Source organism: Schistocerca serialis, chromosome 1, assembly GCF_023864345.2.
Source record: "Schistocerca serialis cubense isolate TAMUIC-IGC-003099 chromosome 1, iqSchSeri2.2, whole genome shotgun sequence".
In the NCBI taxonomy this organism is placed as follows: Eukaryota; Metazoa; Arthropoda; class Insecta; order Orthoptera; family Acrididae; genus Schistocerca; species Schistocerca serialis.
Window position 1 is genome coordinate 808,856,270 of NC_064638.1, and position 22,547 is coordinate 808,878,816.

The 22,547-nt window shown below is 43.5% G+C and overlaps 1 protein-coding gene across 2 annotated transcripts in view; it reads right to left on the reverse strand.

The window, feature by feature from the left end:
* The window catches only part of LOC126484107 (WD repeat-containing protein 74), a 106,327-nt gene that overhangs the window by 41,041 nt on the left and 42,739 nt on the right, over nucleotides 1-22,547 (reverse strand). For both annotated transcript variants that reach the window (XM_050107497.1, XM_050107488.1), the window contains exons 5-6: nucleotides 3,339-3,443; nucleotides 3,104-3,243 (exon numbers count right to left, since the gene is read on the reverse strand). In XM_050107497.1, the coding sequence (XP_049963454.1) occupies nucleotides 3,104-3,243; nucleotides 3,339-3,443 (245 nt within the window). The remainder of the gene's footprint in view (nucleotides 1-3,103; nucleotides 3,244-3,338; nucleotides 3,444-22,547) is intronic.

Genomic DNA, 22,547 nt, shown 5'->3' on the forward strand with positions numbered 1-22,547 from the left:
GCTTCATTACTGGTGATGTATCTTCCTAAATGGTATGGTAAGAGGATCTCATCATTTCTATTTTGTTATTCACTGTCTTTGGCCATTTGAAACACTGCTATGTCACTGCCTTTGTTCATATACAGAAATATTTGATGGATTTCACTGAACTGCAGATTCTATGTTTATCTGTGTTTGGAATGTTTTGGAAAGTGTTGTGTTATATGGTACTACCCAACAATAGCTATTTCCAGTTCATCACTGCCTTGTATTCATATTTTTGATGTGAAGCCACTGTTTTCAGGTAATTATCTTCTGTATTTGGCATAGTCATTAACTCCGATTTTTGTCTCATCCAGGAGTAGTGTGGCATATTTTTTTGTACATTCGACATCACTCATACATTGTGAGATGGGGTTTTAATGGCCTGCATGGTCCATGAATCATGTTATTTACTACTATGTCATATAGTTCTGGATCTTCTCGTGAATTGGGAAATTCAGCTTGGATTATTTTGTAGATATCTGTGGGATGAATTCTGTGATGCAGCCATACCAGATGAGTGAGCCAGTCCTCATTTGTGCCATTTGACTGTTTACATCCAGCATCTAACAGCTCCAAAGCTGTAGTATTTCATGGTGACATCAATAAATCTTATTTGTTTTTGTCGGAAAACTTGGGATATTATGCCGTGTCAATGCATAGGGGCTTGTCTGTATCTTACACGTACTTTGATTTCTGCCCACAAAGAGTTGCATGTAAATGTTATGAAGAAGTCATGTCGTCCATATTTTCTTATGTATGTCATGGCATATTGAATGTATTTGTGCATGTCTTGGACTTCCTATGTATGATGAGAGTAAGATTACCATTGTTCCAATGTCATCAATCTTTCCGTCACTTATGATTGCACCTCGAAGGTAGATGTATTCTTCCATGTGTAGTTTCTTGTGATCCAGTCTTGTCTAAAGTATCCATTCAACTTCTATTTTTGCATACATATCTTCCAGGAATTATTGGAATAAATGGCAAGTGTTGAGAATGTGATTGTATGTTTCATTGCCTCTGATCATTAAGCAGTAAGCATAGAACTCCTTGGAAGTGACTTTTTTGTTTGTTTCTACACCTGTTACAGGTTGGATTTATTTCATATTACAATGACATCCATCCTCTCCATGCAGAAATACTAATGGATATTGGAGGGCACCATACAAATCGCATGTCTCTGCAATGCGTTGTAGTCCTCTTTTTCACTGTACAATTATGTCATGGCTTGTGTTTTCATTGTCCACAATTATGGTGGTGACTTCGTCTATCTGAGGAGCATTAAATTAATGTTCATGTTCTCCGAGTGGTCTTTTGTTGGCTCAACTTATAACTTTATAGTCATCAGAAATCATTCGGGCTAGTGCTGTTTTGAAAATGTGAATCAGTTTATTGTATCTGTGTAAGATCCTCTGTAGATTTTGGTTTACTACTCTTATCAGTCCACTCATATTTGTGCATCGTTGATCAACTACCGTTTCTTCATTTCTGATGAAACATGCTTGCAGAAATTTATGGTCTTCGTTGGACAGGATAGTGGTAGTAATGATATCATGTTGTGATAGATTTGTCCTTGGACAGAAAAAATCATATTTATTAATGTTGATCGAAGTGACACCAAAAGAACTCATTTGGAAGCAGATGTTGTAAGCTTTTATATTCTGAAGCTAGTGTTATGATTCTGCAGTTTCCCTGGTCATGTAATGTAAAACTTCCTGTGAAGGTGCTTCTAGTGGTGGTAATTGAATTTTTCCTTTCTTGCAACAGAGTCCTTGTGTTTCTCTACTGATTTTTTTTCGCATTGCAAAACTGGCAGATGTCATCCGTTTTTCCGATTACGATGTGTTTGTGTTTGTTACATTCTTTTGTCAGGCTGTAGTGGAATGCTTCATTTGTTAGGTTGTACTGTTTGCTTGTCCTCGTCTCTTGTAGGGTGATATTTTCATGACTGGCTTGAGTTCGCTATTGTTTATTGTAAGATTGTGTCACAATTCTTGGTTTTTCAAACCATTCATTTTGTCATTCTTTAGTTTCTCCACTTCTCATGGTGGTCATTGTCGCTTGTTGGGAATGTAAATGAGCATCCGTTTCATTTTTTGCTAAATGTGCTTCACACTCTTCATCTGTCTCATTTTTCTCTGTTCTTTTAGTTACTGCCACTTTGCTTCAGAACTAGCAAGATCTCCTCCTCTTTTACATTTGTGTATTGTCTAAAATATAAATCAAATCAACTTTTTATTAATAATTACACTAAGTACACTTTACACATTGTTCACACTTCATTTTTGATTTATATTCAGTCACTGTGTCACTTTGACTACTCACACTTCGTTGTTTGTTTTTATTCACTCACTGCACTACTTTTTTGGTTCCTTCCTTCATCATTGATAAGAAACTGATGTTGAACCCATGATGGGTCTTGCTCTATATACCACTACCAATGGGTGGTAGCACCACCAGCAGCAAATTCCAGAACATACCAAAACGGCTTTGAATGGTCCACACTGTTTCACACCATTCCAAAACATTTGAAAGTGTTCTGGAATGTTCCACAATGATCTGGGATGTTCCCAAACATTCTGGAATCTTCCCGAATGTTCCAGAGTATTCTTAAACACTCCAGATCATTTTGGAACATTCTGGAATGTTGTGGAATGCTGTCGAATGATCTAGAAATTTCTACAGGGTGAAACTTCCCAGCCCTTATATCTTCAAAAGCAAGACCTTCAGATAAAAATGGAAATCTTCTTCATGGATGGAGGATAGAGGGCTACCACACCATATAACTCCCCTGATCGTACCAGGACTAGTTTCTGAGTTTTCGCAGCACACAAACTGTACACTTATTTTTATAATATATATTGAGTACTGATTAGTATTGCTGACTTTAGGGAAATCATGGTTGAAATTAGGACTTACGACATCACTCTTTTCATTAACTGTTTTGATTTTTTTTGTTCTTAGCACATGTTCTATTCCAATACAATGTAGAGTTAAAAATGATAAAGACACCAACTAACAGTAACCTAAAGATTTCTATGTAGTAAAGTGACATATATTAAGTTGTTATTCTTCCTACCTGTCCTTCATGGTAGATGACATGCATGTAAGGCTGCACATTTCTCTCCCAATAGAGGACTTAGAGGGAAGACTTCCCAGTGGAATGTCAACACTGAGTACTGGTCGTTTTGCTGGCCCTTTTGTGTCATAAAGACGTACCTGCAAATCATACATAGTAATAGTGAATTTGATGAAGTGCAACACAAACAGAATTGCAGTTTTTAAAGAAGTATAACAAGAGCTTAATTGTTTACCTGTCCATATTTTGTACAAACAGCCACACTGCGGTCACCATCTGGTAGAAAAACAAGATCAGATGGCCAAATTGGAACTTGCAGCTCAAGCTCATTCTTTCTTACCTAAAAAGCAATAAGTATATTACACTGTAATTGTTAGGATTGCAAAAGGTGAATCTACTAAGAACAGACAGACAAAAGATAGTGTAGTGAGTTACAGTCTGCTATCCTCTTGAATAAATGTATGTCACATCACATATAGTAAATAATTGAGGAGTAAATGTAACAACTCACTGAACTGTAAAAGTGTTGCGTCACGTGCAAGGGTGACAGCTCCCACCCCTCCCCCTCAAATGCTCAACCACACAGTGGAGACTGAGACCAGGAAGATTATGGGAATGAAGGATATGTTGTATGGATAAATCCCAGCTAAGTAGTTCACAAAAGTTAGTGCTGAGGGGAAGTAGACAGATAACACAGGTTTTGAAGCAGCCATTGAAATCAAGCATGTTGAGCTCAAGGGCATGTTGTCTGCTCTTGGCCACAGTTTAGCATTGGCCATTTATTTGAGTGGATAGTTGGTTGGTGGCCATGCCCACAAAAATGCTATCCAGAAGTTGCAGCAGGGCTGATATATGTCATGGCCTCTTTAACAGTTGGCCTTGCTTCTGACACAATAGGATAAGCCTGTGATGGGTTAGAGTAGGATGTGCTGGGTGAGGGAACCAGGCAGGTCATGCAGCTTGGTCTCGACAGTGATATGAACCATGTGGCATGGGATCGGCATAGGATGGACCAGAATATTGTGTAGGTTGAGTGAGCATCAGATTATCATTTTAGGAGGGGCAGAGAGGTTTGTGCATATGAGTCCTTAATTTCTGGGCATGATAATAGATAGTCAAAGTGTTGGCAAAGGATATGGTTCAGTCGCTCTAATCTGGGATGAGTTTGGGTGATGTGGGAGGTGCTCCCCTTCTCTCCTGTTCACTTACCTTTATTCCTAAATTATTTACATTCTGCCAAAACTTTCCATAACCTATATTACAATGATAGACTGAGTATCAAATGGTAAGACTGACATAAGTCCCTACGTGTCCGCCCCGATAGCTGAGTGGTCAGCATGACAGATTGCCGTACTAAGGGCCCGGGTTCGATTCGCGGCTGGGTCGGAGATTTTCTCTGTTCAGGGGCTGGGTGTTGTGTTGTCTTCATCATCATTTCATCACCATCCAACGCACATGTCGCCCAATGTGGCGTTGAATGTAATAAGATCTGTACAAAGGCGGCCAATGACGCCAAATGCTCATTTCCATTTTCCAAGGTCATAAGTTCTTTAAGTAAAAAGACCAATGCAGAAATCAACATACAACAGAGTCTGCAAAAGTAAGAAAGAAAAAAAAAATGCCCACAGTGGCAACAATGTAGACCTGGAGCAAATGAAGTTTTCAGAAAAAATGCCTCGTTAAACAAGAACCATGAAGAGTCTGTATTACAAACTCAGTATATTACCAAACAGTGAGAAAGTTGTATCTTGTACTAATTAATGATGGCATGGAAACATTGCATCAAATGGTGTTCAAAAAGGAAATACCACTTTTGATGGATAACAATGGTAACTGTGGGCAAAAATTTGTGTCATTAAAATCATAATGAATAATTAATTTGGTAATGGAGGGAAGTGTGTGGGCTAAAAATTGTAGAGAGAGTCCAACGTTTGACTATAGTAAAGAGGTTCAAATTCATGTCAGCTGCAGTAGTTACGCACAGATGAAGAGACTTACGCAAGACAGACTAGCATGGAGAGTTGCATGAAGCCAGTTTCAGAATAAGGACCACAACAATAACAATAATATTACTTTCAGAAGATCTGAGAGAGGAAACATGAGAGGGAGATTTATGATTTCACACCTACTTAAACACAACTGTCAAAAGTCAGCAAAATAAAACAGAGATTCACACACTGATGTCTTCCTTACGTAATAGTTATATTACTGGATGACCTTAAATCATTGCTTAAATTCATACGAAAGATGAAACATTTACTTTTTCATATTGTCCACTAAGAAAATATTGTACAGATTAAATAAAAGTGCAGGAACTAATTAGTAGGAAAGGTTATGGGTTTTACAGAAAAATTTTGTGGGAGAGATGAGCGTCAGAGGTTACCAAATCAGGTGAATAAGGTTGATCTTCCAACACTATGTTCAAAAGGCCTCACTTTTACTATGGGCAGATCCATTATTCTGGAAAGTGAACTTTTTTTTTGTGGAAACTTCCTCTTTGGGACATTATTCTCTGTGGATTGTCTTGAAGAGAAGTACAGTCACATTACATTTTGTGAATGAAGGACCAAACTCCTTATAAACCTTTGGTAACTTCTCTTAAACTTTCCAATACAGTGAATCTGATGACAGCATGGTATTTCAGGCTATCAATATGAACAAAACTCACGCAACATGACTACCTTAATAAGCAGTATAAACAAATATACTCCACAGACTGTGGTGACACTTGACTTGTGTGATTGCATAACACATAGCAACATTTTAAAAAAATTATTGGATATCAAAGTCATCTCTAGTCTATGCTGAGAACATTTCCCTTTGTCCTTATTATCAATTATGTTATAACAAACATAAGCTCAACAGCAACAGCTGATTGTCTCTCTCTCTCTCTCTCTCTCTCTCTCTCTCTCTCTCTCTCTCTCTCCCTTTTCTGTCTGTAGGGATGTCAAATGTGATCATTATTCATCACACTTTATTAACTGAGAGATTCTTAGAAATGTTGTTGTTGTTGTCTTCAGTCCAGAGACTGGTTTGCTGCAGCTCTCCCTGCTACGCTAACCTGTGCAAACTTCTTCATCTCCCAGTACCTACTGCAACCTACATCCTTCTCAATCTGTTTAGTGTATTCATCTCTTGGTCTCCCTTTACGATTTTTACCCTCCACACTGCCCTCCAATACTAAATTGGTGATCCCTTGATGCATCAGAATATGTCCTACCAAGCGATTCCTTCTTCTAGTCAAGTTGTGCCACAAATTTCTCTTCTCCCCAATTCTATTCAATACCTCCTCATTAGTTATGTGATCTACCCATCTAATATTCAGCATTCTTCTGTAGCACCACATTTCGAAAGCTTCTATTCTCTTCTTGTCTAAACTATTTATCATCCACATTTCACTTCCATACATGGCTACATTCCATACAAATACTTTCAGAAACGACTTTCTGACACTTAAATCTCTACTAGATATTAACAAATTTCTCTTCTTCAGAAACACTTTCCTTGCCATTGCCAGTCTGCATTTTATATCCTCTCTACTTCGACCATCATCAGTTATTTTGCTCCAAAAAATAGCAGAACTCATTTACTACTTTAAGGGTCTCATTTCCTAATCTAATTCCCTCAGCATCACCCAATTTAATTCAACTACATTCCATTATCCTCGTTTTGCTTTTGTTGATGTTCATCTTATATCTACATCTACATCTACATGATTACTCTGCAATTCACATTTAAGTGCTTGGCAGAGGGTTCATCGAACCACAATCATACTATCTCTCTACCATTCCATTCCCGAAAAGCGCGCGGGAAAAATGAACATCTAAACCTTTCTGTTCGAGCTCTGATTTCTCTTATTTTATTTTGATGATCATTACTACCTATGTAGGTTGGGCTCAACAAAATATTTTCACATTTGGAAGAGAAAGTTGGTGACTGAAATTTCGTAAATAGATCTCGCCGCGACGAAAAACGTCTTTGCTTTAATGACTTCCATCCCAACTCGCGTATCATATCTGCCACACTGTCTCCCCTATTACGTGATAATACAAAACGAGCTGCCCTTTTTTGCACCCTTTCGATGTCCTCCGTCAATCTCACCTGGTAAGGATCCCACACCGCGCAGCAATATTCTAACAGAGGACGAACGAGTGTAGTGTAAGCTGTCTCTTTAGTGGACTCGTTGCATCTTATAAGTGTCCTGCCAATGAAACGTAACCTTTGGCTTGCCTTCCCCACAATATTATCTATGTGGTCTTTCCAACTGAAGTTGTTCGTAATTTTAACACCCAAGTACATAGTTGAATTGACAGCCTTGAGAGTTGTACTATTTATAGAGTAATTGAATTCCAACACATTTCTTTTGGAACTCATGTGGATCACCTCACACTTTTCGTTATTTAGCATCAACTGCCACCTGCCACACCATACAGCAATCTTTTCTAAATCGCTTTGCAACTGATACTGGTCTTCGGATGACCTTACTAGACGGTAAATTACAGCATCATCTGCGAACAACCTAAGAGAATTGCTCAGATTGTCACCCAGGTCATTTATATAGATCAGGAACAGCAGAGGTCCCAGGACGCTTCCCTGGGGAACACCTCATATCACTTCAGTTTTACTCGATGATTTGCCGTCTATTACTACGAACTGCAACCTTCCTGATAGGAAATCACGAATCCAGTCGCACAACTGAGACGATACCCCATAGGCCCGCAGCTTGATTAGAAGTCGCTTGTGAGGAACGGTGTCAAAAGCTTTCTGGAAATCTAGAAATACGGAATCAACTTGAGATCCCCTGTCGATAGCGGCCATTACTTCGTGCGAATAAAGAGCTAGCTGTGTTGCACAAGAACAATGTTTTCTGAAACCATGCTGATTACGTATCAATAGATCGTTCCCTTCGAGGTGATTCATAATGTTTGAATACAGTATATGCTCCAAAACCCTACTGCAAACCGACGTCAATGATATAGGTCTGTAGTTCGATGGATTACTCCTACTACCCTTCTTAAACACTGGTGCGAACTGCGCAATTTTCCAATCTGTATGTGCAGATCTATCGGTGAGTGAGCGGTTGTATATGATTGCTAAGTAGGGAGCTATTGTATCAGCGTAATCTGAAAGGAACCAAATCGGTATACAATCTGGACCTGAAGACTTGCCCGTATCAAGCGATTTGAGTTGCTTCGCAACCCCTAAGGTATCTACTTCTAAGAAACTCATGCTAGCAGCTGTTCGTGTTTCAAATTCTGGAATATTCCATTCATCTTCCCTGGTGAAGGAATTTCAGAAAAATGCGTTCAATAAATCCGCTTTAGTGGCACAGTCATCGGTAACAGTACCATCGGCACTGCGCAGCGAAGGTATTGACTGTGTCTTGCCACTTGTGTACTTTACATACGACCAGAATTTCTTCAGATTTTCTACAAAATTTCGAGGCAATGTTTCGTTGTGGAACCTATTAAAGGCATCTCGCATTGAAGTCCGTGCCAAATTTCGCGCGTCTGTAAATTTTAGCCAATCTTCAGGATTTCGCGTTCTTCTGAACTTCGCATGCTTTTTCCATTGCCTCTGCAACAGCGTTCGGATCTGTTTTGTGTACCATGGGGGATCAGCTCCATCTCTTACCAATTTATGAGGTATGAATCTCTCAATTGCAGTTGCTACTACTTCTTTAATTTTGAGCCACATCTCGTCTACATTTGCATAGTCAGCTCGGAAGGAATGGAGATTGTCTCTTAGGAAGGCTTCTCGTGACACTTTATCTGCTTTTTTAAATAAAATTATTTTGCGTTTGTTTCTGGTGGATTTGGAAAAAACGGTATTGAGCCTAGCTACAACGACCTTGTGTTCACTAATACCTGTATCAGTCATGATGCTCTCTATTAGCTCTGGATTGTTTGTGGCTAAGAGGTCAAGTGTGTTTTCGCAACCATTTACAATTTGCATGGGTTCGTGGACTAACTGATCGAAATGATTTTCGGAGAAAGCATTTAGGACAATCTCGGAAGATGTTTTCTGCCTACCACCGGTTTTGAACAAGTATTTTTGCCAACATATCGAGGGAAGGTTGAAGTCCCCACCAACTATAACCGTATGAGTGGGGTATTTATTTGTTACGAGACTCAAATTTCCTCTGAACTGTTCAGCCACTGTATCATCGGAGTCTGGGGGTTCGGCTGTTAAGTATAACCTCCACCCATACCAATTCACACGGAATATCTACTTTGACTTCACTACAAGATAAACCACTACTGACAGACACAAGCAACCCACCACCAATTCTGCCTAATCTATCTTTGCTGAACACCGTCTGAGACTTCGGAAAAATTTCTGCAGAACTTATTTCAGGCTTTAGCCAGCTTTCTGTATCTATAATGATTTCAGCTTCTGTGCTTCCTATTAGCGCTTGAAGCTCAGGGACTTTCCCAGCACAACTACAACAATTTACAACTACAATTCTGACTGTTCCTTGATCCAAGCACGTCCTGTATTTGCCATGCACCCTTTGAGATTGCAGCCCACCCTTTACTTTCCCGAGGCCTTCTAACCCAAAAAACCGCCCAGTCCACGCCACACAGCCTCCGCTACCCGTGTAGCCGCCAGTTGAGTGTAGTGAACTCCTGACCTATTCAGCGGAACCCAAAACCCCACCACCCTATGGCGCAAGTCAAGGAATCTGCAGCCAACACGGTCGCAAAACCGTCAGCTTCTGATTCAGACCCTCCACCCGGCTCTGCACCAAAAGTCCGCAGTCAGTTCTGTCAACGATGCTGCAGATGGTGAGCTCTGCCTTCATCTCGTTAAGTAAGACCGGCAGCCTTCACCAAATCAGATAGCCGCTGGAATCCAGAGAGAATTTCCTCAGATCCAAAGTGACACACGACATTAATACCGACATGTGCCACCACCTGCAGCTGGCTGCACCCTGTGCTCTTCTGGAAGGACCCTTTCCACATCAGGAATGACTCCACCTGGAATGCACACAGAGTGCACACTGGATTTCTTCCCCTCCTTAGCCGACATATCCCTAAGGGGCCCCATTACGCACCTAACATTGGAGCTCCCAACTACCAATAAGCCCACCCTCTGTGATTGCCCGGACCTTGAAGGCTGAGAATCATCCTCTGAAACAGGGCAGGCAGCTGCATCTGGCTCAGCCAGAGATATTACCTGAAACCTGTTTGTCAGACGCACCAGGGAGGCTTTCTAATCAGCCTCCGGGGACGTCTTTCGCTGCCTGCCATGCCTTGGAACGACCTCCCAATCAACCACAGGCGAGGGCTCAGCCCCACTGCGGGCAGCAACTGGGGCAACCACAGCGGCAGACCGATCTGGGGACAGACGGGACGAGGTTGACATCCCCATGATACCCAAGTCCGGCTCCCCACAGTGGTGCCCATTGGCAACAGCCTCAAGCTGTGCGGCCGAAGTCAGTGCCGCCTGCAGCTGTGAGTGAAGGGATGCCAACTCAGCCCTCATCCGAACACAGCAATCACAGTCCCTGTCCATTCTAATCAATGTTGAACAACAGTTACTGAAACACGAGTCCATGCCTAGATAAAGCAAGGGAAACACGCAAAGAATGTATGAACTAACCTGTACAAATGCCTAATGACTGCACTACAATCTGCCTGAATTTACGATTACAGTAACTAAAACTCGAAATTACACTTCCTATACGAAACTCACACGCAATTTAAGTAAGAATCTACAAAGTAAACACGGAAAAGAATCTATATACGTATCTTTCTGCGCTTTCTTGGAAATACAAGAGTTTTTTATTGCAGATTAAATCTTTATGAAGAGTTAATTCAATGTAAAACTTTGCAAACTTTTCAATGTTGCTGTTTTCTCCAAATGTGTTCTACATAATCTAAGGTTCTGAGTACTGAAATACTGAATTCTTGAATTGTCTCATTCTCTCTTTTCTGCTGCCATATTTAAATAATAATAATAATATCAGCAGAGACCATGTGCACCACAGCAGATTTTTGAAAGGCATACAGCTCTATAGATAGACCATCACTTATCCAGGAACTAGAAGAGAGGGGACTTGATTAGAAAATAGAGACATTATCAGGCAGACACTAACAAATGCCACATCCAAAATTTAATATACGTTAGAGTTATCAGAGTCCTTCAAGGTTAGGACTACAGTGAGACAGGGTGATAGTATTTAACCATTACTGTTCAATATATTATTACATAAAGCTGTCAGGGAATGGGAAAAAGAACTGACGATACAGGGACTTTACAAATCAATCAGGCTAGGAAGGAAAACAAAGGACCTAGGTGTTGGCTGTCTGAGACTGGCTTATGATCTGGTAATACTCACAGATAACAGAGAAAGTAGAATAAAACAAATCCAGGTCCTGCAAGAGAAGACTGAAAAGGTCAGAATATAGATCACCTTCAGTAAAACAGAACACGTGTCAAACTAAAAAGATCATGACAAAATGTTGAGAGACCGGAAGAGTTCACAAATGATACAGGCAAATGGGATAGATAAAGAAGCGCACTAATAGAGAAATCAAATGATGACTAGAGCATTGTAGAAGAATGTCAACATTTACAATAAATCATGCTTAGAATGTAATGTAAAAGTGAGGCATTACAACACTTCATCAAGCCATTAACCTTACAGCATCAGAAATGCTGGTCATGGATTGGAAATATGCATTACAAAATATCAAGAAACTCGAAATAAGAATCAGTCAAAATACTACAGCCCAATAAGAGAGAACAAGGGTACAGACTGCAGAGAAGACAGGAGACCGAGCAGGTATCTAACATACTATGTAACGTGAAGAAACATCAATTGAAATTTTACGGGCATATCGAAAGAATGCCAGACACCCAACAAACTAAACAGATCTTGGAGTACACAGAAAGCATTAAGAACATAAAGTGGATCACCGAAGTCAAAAATGTCCTGGTATAACACACTCAGAAATATGGAAGACAGACAAAGATTCAACCAGAAACTTCTCAAGTGGAAACTAAACCAAAAGAGCAAGAGATTCAAGACAGGAAAAACTTGATTGGAAGAAAGGAAGTGCAAAGATGAAAGAAGAATGGTGCCTAAGAAAAACTCACATGAAGTAGATGCCTCATGCTGTTGTCTAGTGGCCTTGTAGGTGTGACTTTGCTGCACCTTAGTAAGTAGAAGGCTTTTGTATCTTCCTTCGCAAATCGTGTAGTACCACTGACAGACACTTACAAAAGTAAAGTGTCTGTCAGCAGTACTAGCTTGTATCTTAGCTTGCATCTATTCGAAACAGCTATGTACGTGCTAAGGTTATGTAATAACATGTGCATTTAAAAGCATATTGAGGCTCATGACTCAGCTCATATGCACTGATTGATAGTTATACTGTAGCTGAAATTTAGATCTGCAATTAAGTACAGATTGAATTGTGACTGACTGCTGAGTTCCTTCCTGTTCGAATTACATCACATTCGCTGTGCACAATGGTTACAATGGAATCCAACCTGATGACTCTAAAACAGTTTACTTGGGAAATCAAAATGTTGTGGCATTAATGACATCTTATCAGACATTTATTCAGTCTTGTCTTCATACCAGAAACCAGATATCATAACATCATTACCATTTAGCCACTAGCAATACCAACAAGCATTGCAACAACACTTTTTAAAAAGCAGATAGATAATTCAGAACTTTGCACAAGCATAAACGAATTCTTTACGTAAGAATTGAACCACTATAAAATTATTTTTTTAATGCCAGCAGAGAGCTTCACAAAACTACATAAAATATTCATCATCATCTTACATAGTTTCCAGCCACTGGCTGGATCTGCTTGGAACCTAAGCCTTTCTGTTGCCTACCGTCTTCCCATCTACAGCCTAATCCAGTTTTCACCTTTCTTTTCCACACAGTCCTTCACTCCTTCCAGCTGTCTGTCTCTTGGTATTCCTCTTGATATTTTCCCTTTCCTTTTCATCTCTCTTATCTTCCTGGGTATCCTCTTCTGCTCCATTCACTTAATATCTCCAGGTCATCAAAGATTTGATTCCTCAGTCCCCTCCTATGATGGTTCCTTCTTTACTAATTCCTTGATACTCTCATTCCTTAACCTATCCCTCTTTGTCTTTCCAATACTAGTTCTCAAGAATTTCATCTCATTAGCATGTATTTTGCTTCACTATCTCTTCTTTTCATCACCCAGGTCTCCGATGCACACATCAGGACTGGAAAATAGTATGTCCGACATATAGCCTTTTTGCTGTTTTGAGGCTCATCCTTGATCCACATATACTCCTATAAAATGTGTCTGCTTGTCTGCAATGCTCATTTATTTCTCTGTCATTTCTTCCATTTTTTAAACTAAGCTTGCCATGTACTTGAAACTCTCCACTTTTCTCAGTTGTTGGTTTGGTTTGTGGGGATTAAAGGGACCAGACTGCTACGGTCATCGGTCCCTTGTTCCAAAGCTTAAAAACTACCACACAGAGTAAAAACGGATAATAGAGACAACAGACAACACAGGACAAGAAAAACTCAGACAAAGAACAGACGTAACAAATTAAAATCACACGGAGTGTGGTGGTGGTTGGCCGACCATAGAAGAAAAAAGAAAAGCCAACCACCAAGAACACATTAAAAACTCAGTTTAAAACCGTAGGCCAAAGGCCAAAATCAACACAAAACAATAAAATAAAACATAAACACTCATATTAAACAATAAAAACCCCTAGCCCGAACAAAACGTAAAACTAAGCCAGCCATAGCAGGGTCATCAGTTAAAAGGGCAGGGAGCGTATCAGGCAGCGCAAATGTCTGCCTGACCACAGCTAAAAGGGGGCAAGCCAACAAAATGTGGGCCACTGTAAAAGCCGCCCCGCAGCGACACAGAGGAGGGTCCTCCCGACACAGTAAGTAACTGTGTATCAGCCAGGAGTGGCCAATGCGGAGCTGACAAAGGACGACTGAGTCCCTGCGGTTGGCTCGCATGGATGACCGCCACACAGTCGTTGTCTCCTTAATGGCACGGAGTTTATTTGGCGTGATCCGATCGCGCCATTCAGCGTCCCAAAGCTCGTAAACCGCTCAGGGAATCGCTACAGATCACGAAGGACTCACCTGAGCATGAGCGGATATACTCTAGGGTATGAAAGATGGCGACCAGCTCAGCAGTGTAAAAGCTGCAGCCAGCCGGCAATGAGCGTTGTTCGGAATGGTCCCCTAGAGTAAGCGCATAACCGACCCGACCAGCAACCATCGAGCCGTCTGTGTACGCAATGCCAGAGCCCTGATACATTGCAAGGAGAGAAAGAAAGCGGCGGCGGAAGGCCTCCGGAGGGACTGAGTCCTTTGGGCCCTGTGCCAATTCCAGCTGAAGGCGAGGGCGAGGCACACACCACGGGGGTGTATGCAGAGGTGCCCGGAAAGGAGGCGGAAGAGGTAAAGCCCCAAGCCCAGAGAGAAGCTCTCGGACACGGACCGCGATCGTACATCCAGCCCTGGGCCTGCGTTCTGAAAGAAGGAGGTGCGACTGTGGGAATAGTAGCCGATAGTTAGGATGCCCAGGCAAGCTGAAAACATGGACAGCATAAGTGGCCAGCAAACGTTGGCGCCGTAACCGCAGTGGAGGGACACCTGCCTCCACTAGTATGCTGTCCACAGGGCTGGTACGGAAAGCACCAGTGGCAAGGCGTATCCCGCTGTGGAGGATTGGGTCCAGCGCCCGCAACGCAGGTGGGGATGCTGAGCCATAAGCCAGGCTCCCATAATCCAGACGGGACTGGATTAACGCCTGGTAGAGCCGTAACAGGGTAGATCGGTCGGCGCCCCAGCGGGTGTGGCTCAAGCATCTCAGAGCATTTAGATGGCGCCAACATGCCTGTTTAAGCTGCCGAATATGAGGCAGCTAAGTCAACCGGGCATCAAAAACTACACTCAAAAACCTGTGGGTCTCCACCACAGCAAGGAGTTCGTCGGCAAGAAAAAGCTGCGGCTCAGGATGGACTGTTCGCCACCGGCAGAAATGCATAACGCGGGTCTTGGCAGCCAAGAACTGAAAACCATGCGCTACAGCCCAAGACTGCACCTTGTGGATAGTGCCCTGTAGCTGACGTTCAACAGCTGCAATGCCAGTAGAGCTGTAGTAAAGGCAGAAGTCGTCAGCATACAGGGAAGCGGAGACAGAATTTCCCACTGCTGCGGCGAGCCCGTTTATTGTGATTAAAAACAGGCAGACACTGAAGACAGATCCCTGTGGTACCCCGTTCTCCTGGACTCGGGAGGAACTATGAGAGGCCGCGACTTGCACGCGGAAGGTACGATACGACAGAAAATTTCGAATAAAGATTGGCAGAGGGCCCCGAAGACCCCATTCATGAAGCGTAGAAAGTATGTGATGACACCATGTCGTATCGTACGCCTTCCGCATGTCGAAAAAGACAGCGACCAGGTGCTGATGGCGGGCAAAGGCAGTACGGATGGCCGACTCCAGACTCACCAGATTGTCGGTGGCGGAGCGGCCTTTACGGAACCCACCCTGAGAGGGAGCCAGAAGGCCCCGAGACTCCAGTACCCAATTCAAGAGCCGGCTAACTATCCGTTCGAGAAGCTTGCAAAGAACGTTGGTGAGGCTAATGGGGCGGTAGCTGTCCACCTCCAAAGGGCTCTTGCCCGGTTTCAAAACGGGGATGACAATGCTTTCCTGCCATTGCGACGGAAACTCACCCTCGACCCAGAGACGGTTGTAAAGGCCGAGGAGGCGTCGCTTGCAGTCCACTGAAAGGTGTTTCAGCATCTGACAGTGGATGCGATCTGGCCCAGGAGCGGTATCAGGGCAAGCGGCTAGGGCACTGCGAAATTCCCACTCACTGAATGGAGCATTGTAGGATTTAGAATGATGGGTGCAAAAAGAAAGGCTCCGACATTCCATCCGCTCTTTAATGGAGCGGAAGGCCAGTGGGTAATTGGAAGGAGCGGAACTAAGAGCAAAATGCTCTGCCAAGCTGTTGGCAATTTCGTCAGAGTCTGTACAAACTGCTCCATTCAGTGAGAGCGCAGGGACACTGACAGGGGTCCGATAGCCATAGAGGCGTCGGATCTTCACCCAGACCTGCGATGGAGAGACATGGAGGCCAATGGTGGACACATACCGCTCCCAGCACTCCTGCTTGCCTTGGCGGATAAGGAGGCGGGCCGTGCACGCAGCCGTTTGAAGGCGATAAGGTGGTCGATGGAGGGATGTCGCTTGTGACGCTGGAGCGCCCGCCAGTGATCTTTAATCGCTTCAGCGATCTTAGGCAACCACCAAGGCACAGTCCGCTGCCGAGGGGACCCAGAGGAATGGGGAATGGCAGATTCGGCGGTCTTAACGATGCCAGTGGTGACCGATTGAACCACCGCATCAATGTCATCACTAGAGAGAGGTGCAATAGCAGCAGTGGAGGAAAATAAGTCCCAGCCAGCCTTATTCATAGCCCACCTGCAAGGGCGCAGAGAAGACTGGCGCTGTGGAAGTGATAGAAAGATCGGAAAGTGGTCACTACCACACACGTCATCATGCACTCTCCATTGGACAGACAGTAAGAGGCTAGGGCTGCAGATCGAAAGGTCAATGGCGGAGTACGTGCCATGCACCACGCTGAAGTGTGTGAAGGAACCATCATTTAAAAGCCAAAGATCGAGCTGTGCCAATAAATGCTCAATGGTGGCATCTCGACCTGTCGCTACTGACCCACCCCACAGAGGGTTATGGGCGTTGAAGTCGCCCAGTAACAAGAAAGGTGACGGCAATTGGGCTATCAGAGCAGCCAGGATATGCTGTGCGACAGCACCATCCGGTGGAAGGTAAAGACTGCAGACAGTAACAGCCTGTGGCGTCCACACCCAAACAGCGACAGCCTCTAAAGCTGTTTGTAGAGGTACAGGCTCGCTGTGAAGAGAGTTAAGGACATAGATGCAGACGCTACCAGACACCCTTTAATAAGCTGCCCGGTTCTTATAATAACCCCGATAGCCACGGAGGGTGGGGGTTCGCATTGCTGGAAACCAAGTTTCCTGAATAGCAATGCAGAAGAAAGGGTGACAGCTGATAAGTTGTCGGAGCTCAGCTAGATGGTGGAAGAAACCGCTGCAGTTCCACTGGAAGATGGTATTATCCATGTCTGAGAAAGGCGTGACGGGACTTGGAAGGCAGATTACGCCGCTGGGTCACCTGCTGCCTCCAATTGAGCATCGGTGCTAGAGCTATCCATGGCGTCTGAGGGACCGGCAAGATCGAGGTCCTCAGCAGACGCCAGAATCTCCACCTCGTCCTCAGACGCAGAGCTTGTAGGAAGCGGTGGGACGGGTGCCACCGCAATGTCGTTGGTCTTGGGGACTTTCTTCTTTTTCTGTTTGTCGCGCTGTGCCTTCGGTGGTTCAGGCTTCATGGGCTTCACTGGGTCAGTCTCAGGGACGGACGACGACCGTGAGGCCCTACGACCAGCGACCGGTGGTTGTTTGAGCCATTTGCGCGTGTCCGCTTTTAAACCGGTCGGAACTTGTGAAGGGAGGTCCCCAAGGGACCCCTTCCTGGTGAGAGAAGCTGAAGAAGTCTTACGCTTCTCCGGCTGGGAAGGGGGAACTGATGTCCCCCATGGTTTGGGGGGTGTTGCTCCTGAAGTAGATGGAGCAGGAGCAACAGGGAGAGAAGTGCCCCCCACAACCATGGGGGCCTGTGAATTCTGACAGAGCTGAGGTTGAACTGTAGGGGACGACACGGCAGAGGTTCGAACAGGTGTTACGGCCGTGGCATAGGTGGATGCCATTGGCACAGGATGTAACCGCTCATATTTCCGCCTAGCCTCAGGGTAGGTCAGGCGGTCCAGGGTCTTATATTCCATTATCTTCCTTTCTTTCTGGAATATCCTACAGTCCGGCGAGCAGGGGGAATGGTGTTCTCCGCAGTTAACACAGATAGGAGGTGGGGCACATGGAGTTTTGCGATGCGAAGGACGTCCACAATCTCTACACGTGATGCTGGAAGTACAGCGGGATGACGTGTCTGAACTTCCAGCATTTAAAACACCGCATCGGAGGAGGGATATAGGGTTTCACATCACAGCGGTAAACCATCACCTTGACCTTTTCGGGTAAGACATCACCCTCAAAGGCCAAGATGAAGGCACCGGTGGCCACCTGATTATCCCTCGGACCCCGATGGACGCGCCGGACGAAGTGAACACCTCGTCGTTCTAGGTTGGCGCGTAGTTCATCGTCGGACTGTAGAAGAAGATCCCTGTGGAAGATAATACCCTGGACCATGTTTAAACCTTTATGGGGAGTGATGGTGACAGAAACATACCCCAACTCGTCACAAGTGAGCAACCTCCGTGACTGGGCAGAGGATGCTATTTTGATGAGAACTGACCCAGAGCGCATTTTGGACAAGCCCTCCACCTCCCCGAACTTGTCCTCTAAATGATCCACAAAAAACTGAGGCTTGGTTGGCATAAAAGATTCACCATCAACCCGCGTACAGACAAGGTACTGGGGTGAATAATCTCCACTGCTGTCTTGTGCCATGCGTTCCTCCCATGGAGTGGCCAGGGAGGGAAATGATCTCGGATCGTATTTCTTCCCATTGAGGTTAGACCTTGATCGCATAGAGACTGCTGGTGGAGGCCCACCAGCGAGAGATGATGTACCACGCTTCATTCCGGGTCATCCGCCCTGATGCCACCCACTCTGACCAGGGGCTCTCCCCACGTGTGCCACCCAGCCGCAGCATAGACCAGAGGGATAGGCATCTACTCCTCGGCATACGTGGGGAGGTAGCAGCTCAGGCATCAGCAGTGCGATCCCTGTGTAGTCACGGGGCTACCACCAAGAGGGTACATGACAACCCCACCACAACGGACTGGCTACCGTGCTAGATGTCGGGTGTCAAAATATCCATGTACATCACGAGGGCAAAGATGGAAGTGCACAATGGAGGGAATGTATGCTATCTGGAACACACTGCAGCCGATGTGGCCAGAAGTTCGATGGAAGTCCAACTACATGACAATATCGGGTGTGCCAGGTCTTAGGACAAGATGGATATATAATACACCACGTAAGGCGTCCTTCCCCAAATGGTACGCATTAACAGAAAATTTTGAAAGGTGGTGGTCAAACCCCTTAGGGGACCATCACATTAAGGCCGAAACATTTGAGACTCCTTTTAGTCGCCTCTTACGACAGGCAGGAATACCGCGGGCCTATTCTTACCCCCGAACCCGCAGGGGGGTTTCTCAGTTGTTCTCCACCAATTGTTATTCCAGTTGTGACTCTCCTTCTTCCTAGTTCTAATTATTATTTCACATTTACTTATGATAAATTTCATCTCATATCCTTCTATTTATTGCCATATGTACAACTGCTCCTATATTTCCTCCTTGTTTCCCCAGATCATCAACTCATCTGCAAACACCACCACTTTCATGTTCCCTTCACCTATTACTTGCACCACTCTGGTTATTATCTCATACATCACCACAATGACGAGCAATAGTGAAAGTGCACATTCCTGCCTAAAGTAATTCTTCTGTTCCACCCAATCTGATCTCTCTGGGAGCTAAATGATAAGGTTACCAGTGCCTCCCACTTTCAAACAGTTACTCTACCATCATAAATTTCTTGTATCCTTCATATAGTCTAATATAATGGCATAAATAAAAAATCTACTAGCCAAGCAGCAGCAAGAGGAAAAAAAATGGAAATACACGGGCCTTCAGAGCCAGTGGCTCCTTTTTCTGGCAAAATGATTGAAGGCAAAGGAAGAGGGATGAAGGAAAAGGATTGGTGAGGTTTATGAAATGAGGAGAGTTACAGAAAAGTCGCCCAAAACCCCAGGGTTAGGGGAGACTTAACATTTGGGATAAGAATGAAAGACTCCATATAATCTGCTTTTCTACTCCTCTGTTCTCCAGGGACTTCCATACCTTGTTTCTACATAACCTATCATAAGCTTTTCCACTGTCCAGGAAGGCCATCAGTAGACCTTTTTATATTCATATTGGTGTTCTGGTAGCTGCCTTATAGCAAAAATAAAAGCTATTGTGAACATCCCTGTTTTGAACCCATGTTGTTGTTCTGCCATTCTTCCTATATTTTTGCCCGATTCCACGTTTCCAAAATTTTCTAAAATATCTTTGCACAATGGTTCATCAATGTAATTCCCCTACAGTTATTGCACTCTTTTCTATTACCTTTCTTGAAGATCAGGATAATTATTCCCCTTCTTCCACTTTTTTGGGATCCTCTTCTCTTCCCAATCAATTTTCATCACACAATAGAGCCTCTCCTGCTGTTATCATCTCCACACTCAGCTCATCAAAATCTGGTACCTTCCCTCCTTTCATCTCCCTTATTTCATCTTCCACTTCTCTTCTTGTCACATCCTTTTCTAATAGCAGTTCCTCTCCCTTCCTCCTCAGCCCAGTCTCCTTTCATGTTCTAGAGTCCTTCAAAAATACTCCCTCCTCATCTTCAGTTCCTTCTCATTTTCTACCTCTGTCACCTTCACTCACCATTCAAACATTGTTGTATCATTCTGTCTCTTATTTTTAACCATCCCATACAGGACCTTTCTTGAACATTCACTGTCTTCCTCCACCATTCTAGTCCATTTTCCCACAATAGTCTTCTCTCCACTGCTCTTTCTTTCTTGTCTGGTATTCTTCTATTGTCTTTACTGCCCTATTCTGGAACCATACTCTAGAGGCTCTATTCTTCTACTGCACTATACCTTCATTTCTTCACTCCAGCTTGGTGTTTCCTTCCATTTCTTTTTGTTGCTTGTCCTCTCTCCAACTACTTCTGCCACATTTATTAATGTTCTCTTGAATCTACCCCATTCCACTTTCATGGTTTTTTGTTCATCAATTGGGATTTACTCTATTCCGCTTCCTTCATCTTTCAGCTTCCGTACACTTATATGGCTATGCTGGTTTTCTATTCCTTTCTTATCCTTAGCCCCTTTCAGGTTAATCAAATCAAAAACTGATTTCATTAGTGTTGAATCCATAGTTTTCAGGATTGTGGGACTCATTGGTTACACCCCTGATGACATAACCCCTAGAGGTGGAGGCGGCAGTAAGAAGGAGTGACGTGTAAAGCAAAACTCTGGAAGATTTGGAACAATTTCTACAAAACATGGTGCACTCCTGACTTCCTGTTTGCTTTAAATTAGATTGGTATAATTAAGTAACTAAGCAATCTCTGTAATTAGCCAGTATATACATACGAGGATTGGAACTTTAATAGTGGCAACTATTTATTTACAGCTTGTAGAAAATAGATGTGTGTTTCAAAGTTTTACTGACCTTCAAAGTAGTCACCAGCACTGTGTATAACTCATTGCCAGTGATGTGGAAGTCATAGGATACTCTTAGCAGTGCCAGTTGTGTTCAGTTCAAGCAGCGCAGTCTATTGCCCGATGACTTTGTAGCAGTTCTGAAGTGAATACCATGAAGTGTTTCCTTCAGTTTAGAAATCGAATTGAATTCACGAGGTCTTAAGTCAGGGGAGTGCAGTAGTTGATATAGCACTTAGCAGCCCCATCAGTCAAACAAATCAGTAACAGCTTGCATCCACACACTGTCCCGTAAAATGATGTTCAGATCCTGCAGAAAGTGTGACCACTTCTTTCTCTATGCTGTTCATTTTTGGAACACAACCTACGACAAGCTTAGACAGAAGTGATGACACTTTCTGCAGGACCTGACCATCGTTTTGTAGGACAATGCTCAAGCATGTACAGTGCAAGCTGTTACTGATTTGTTTGACTGATGGGGCTGCTAAGTGCTATACCACCTACTGCAGTGCCCTGACTTAAGCCCTCGTGAGTTCAACTCGATTTCTAAACTGAAGGAAACACTTCATGGCATTCGCTTCAGAACTGCTATAAATTTGTCGAGCAACAGACCGTGGCACTCGAACTGTGACCACAACTGGCACTGCTAAGAGTATCCTACGACTTCCACATCGCTGGCAATGGGTTATACACAATGCTGGTGACAACTTTGAAGGTCAGTAAAACTTTGAAACACGTATCTATTTTGTACGAGCTGTAAATAAGTAGCTGCCACTATTAAAATTACAACCCTTGTAATTGCAGAAGGTGAAAAGTTAGATCCAATGTCTGAAAACACTGAACTATGAGCCCTACGATTAGCAGTTTCACACTAGCTGGATAACAAGTAATTTTCATGTCTAGAAAATATCTTGCAAAGAGTAATGATTGCTCCCACACCAATCTGTTACCTTTATTGCACAAAGGCTTGATACGACTATAGCAATTTACTCTTGGAAGCTAGCTTCACACAACATGACTGCAAAGATTCTATTTACCCACTGCCTGCCAACAGCAGAATATCATTTGTGAGATGTTCGAGGAAAGCATACAAACCATCTTTGTTTTCTTGA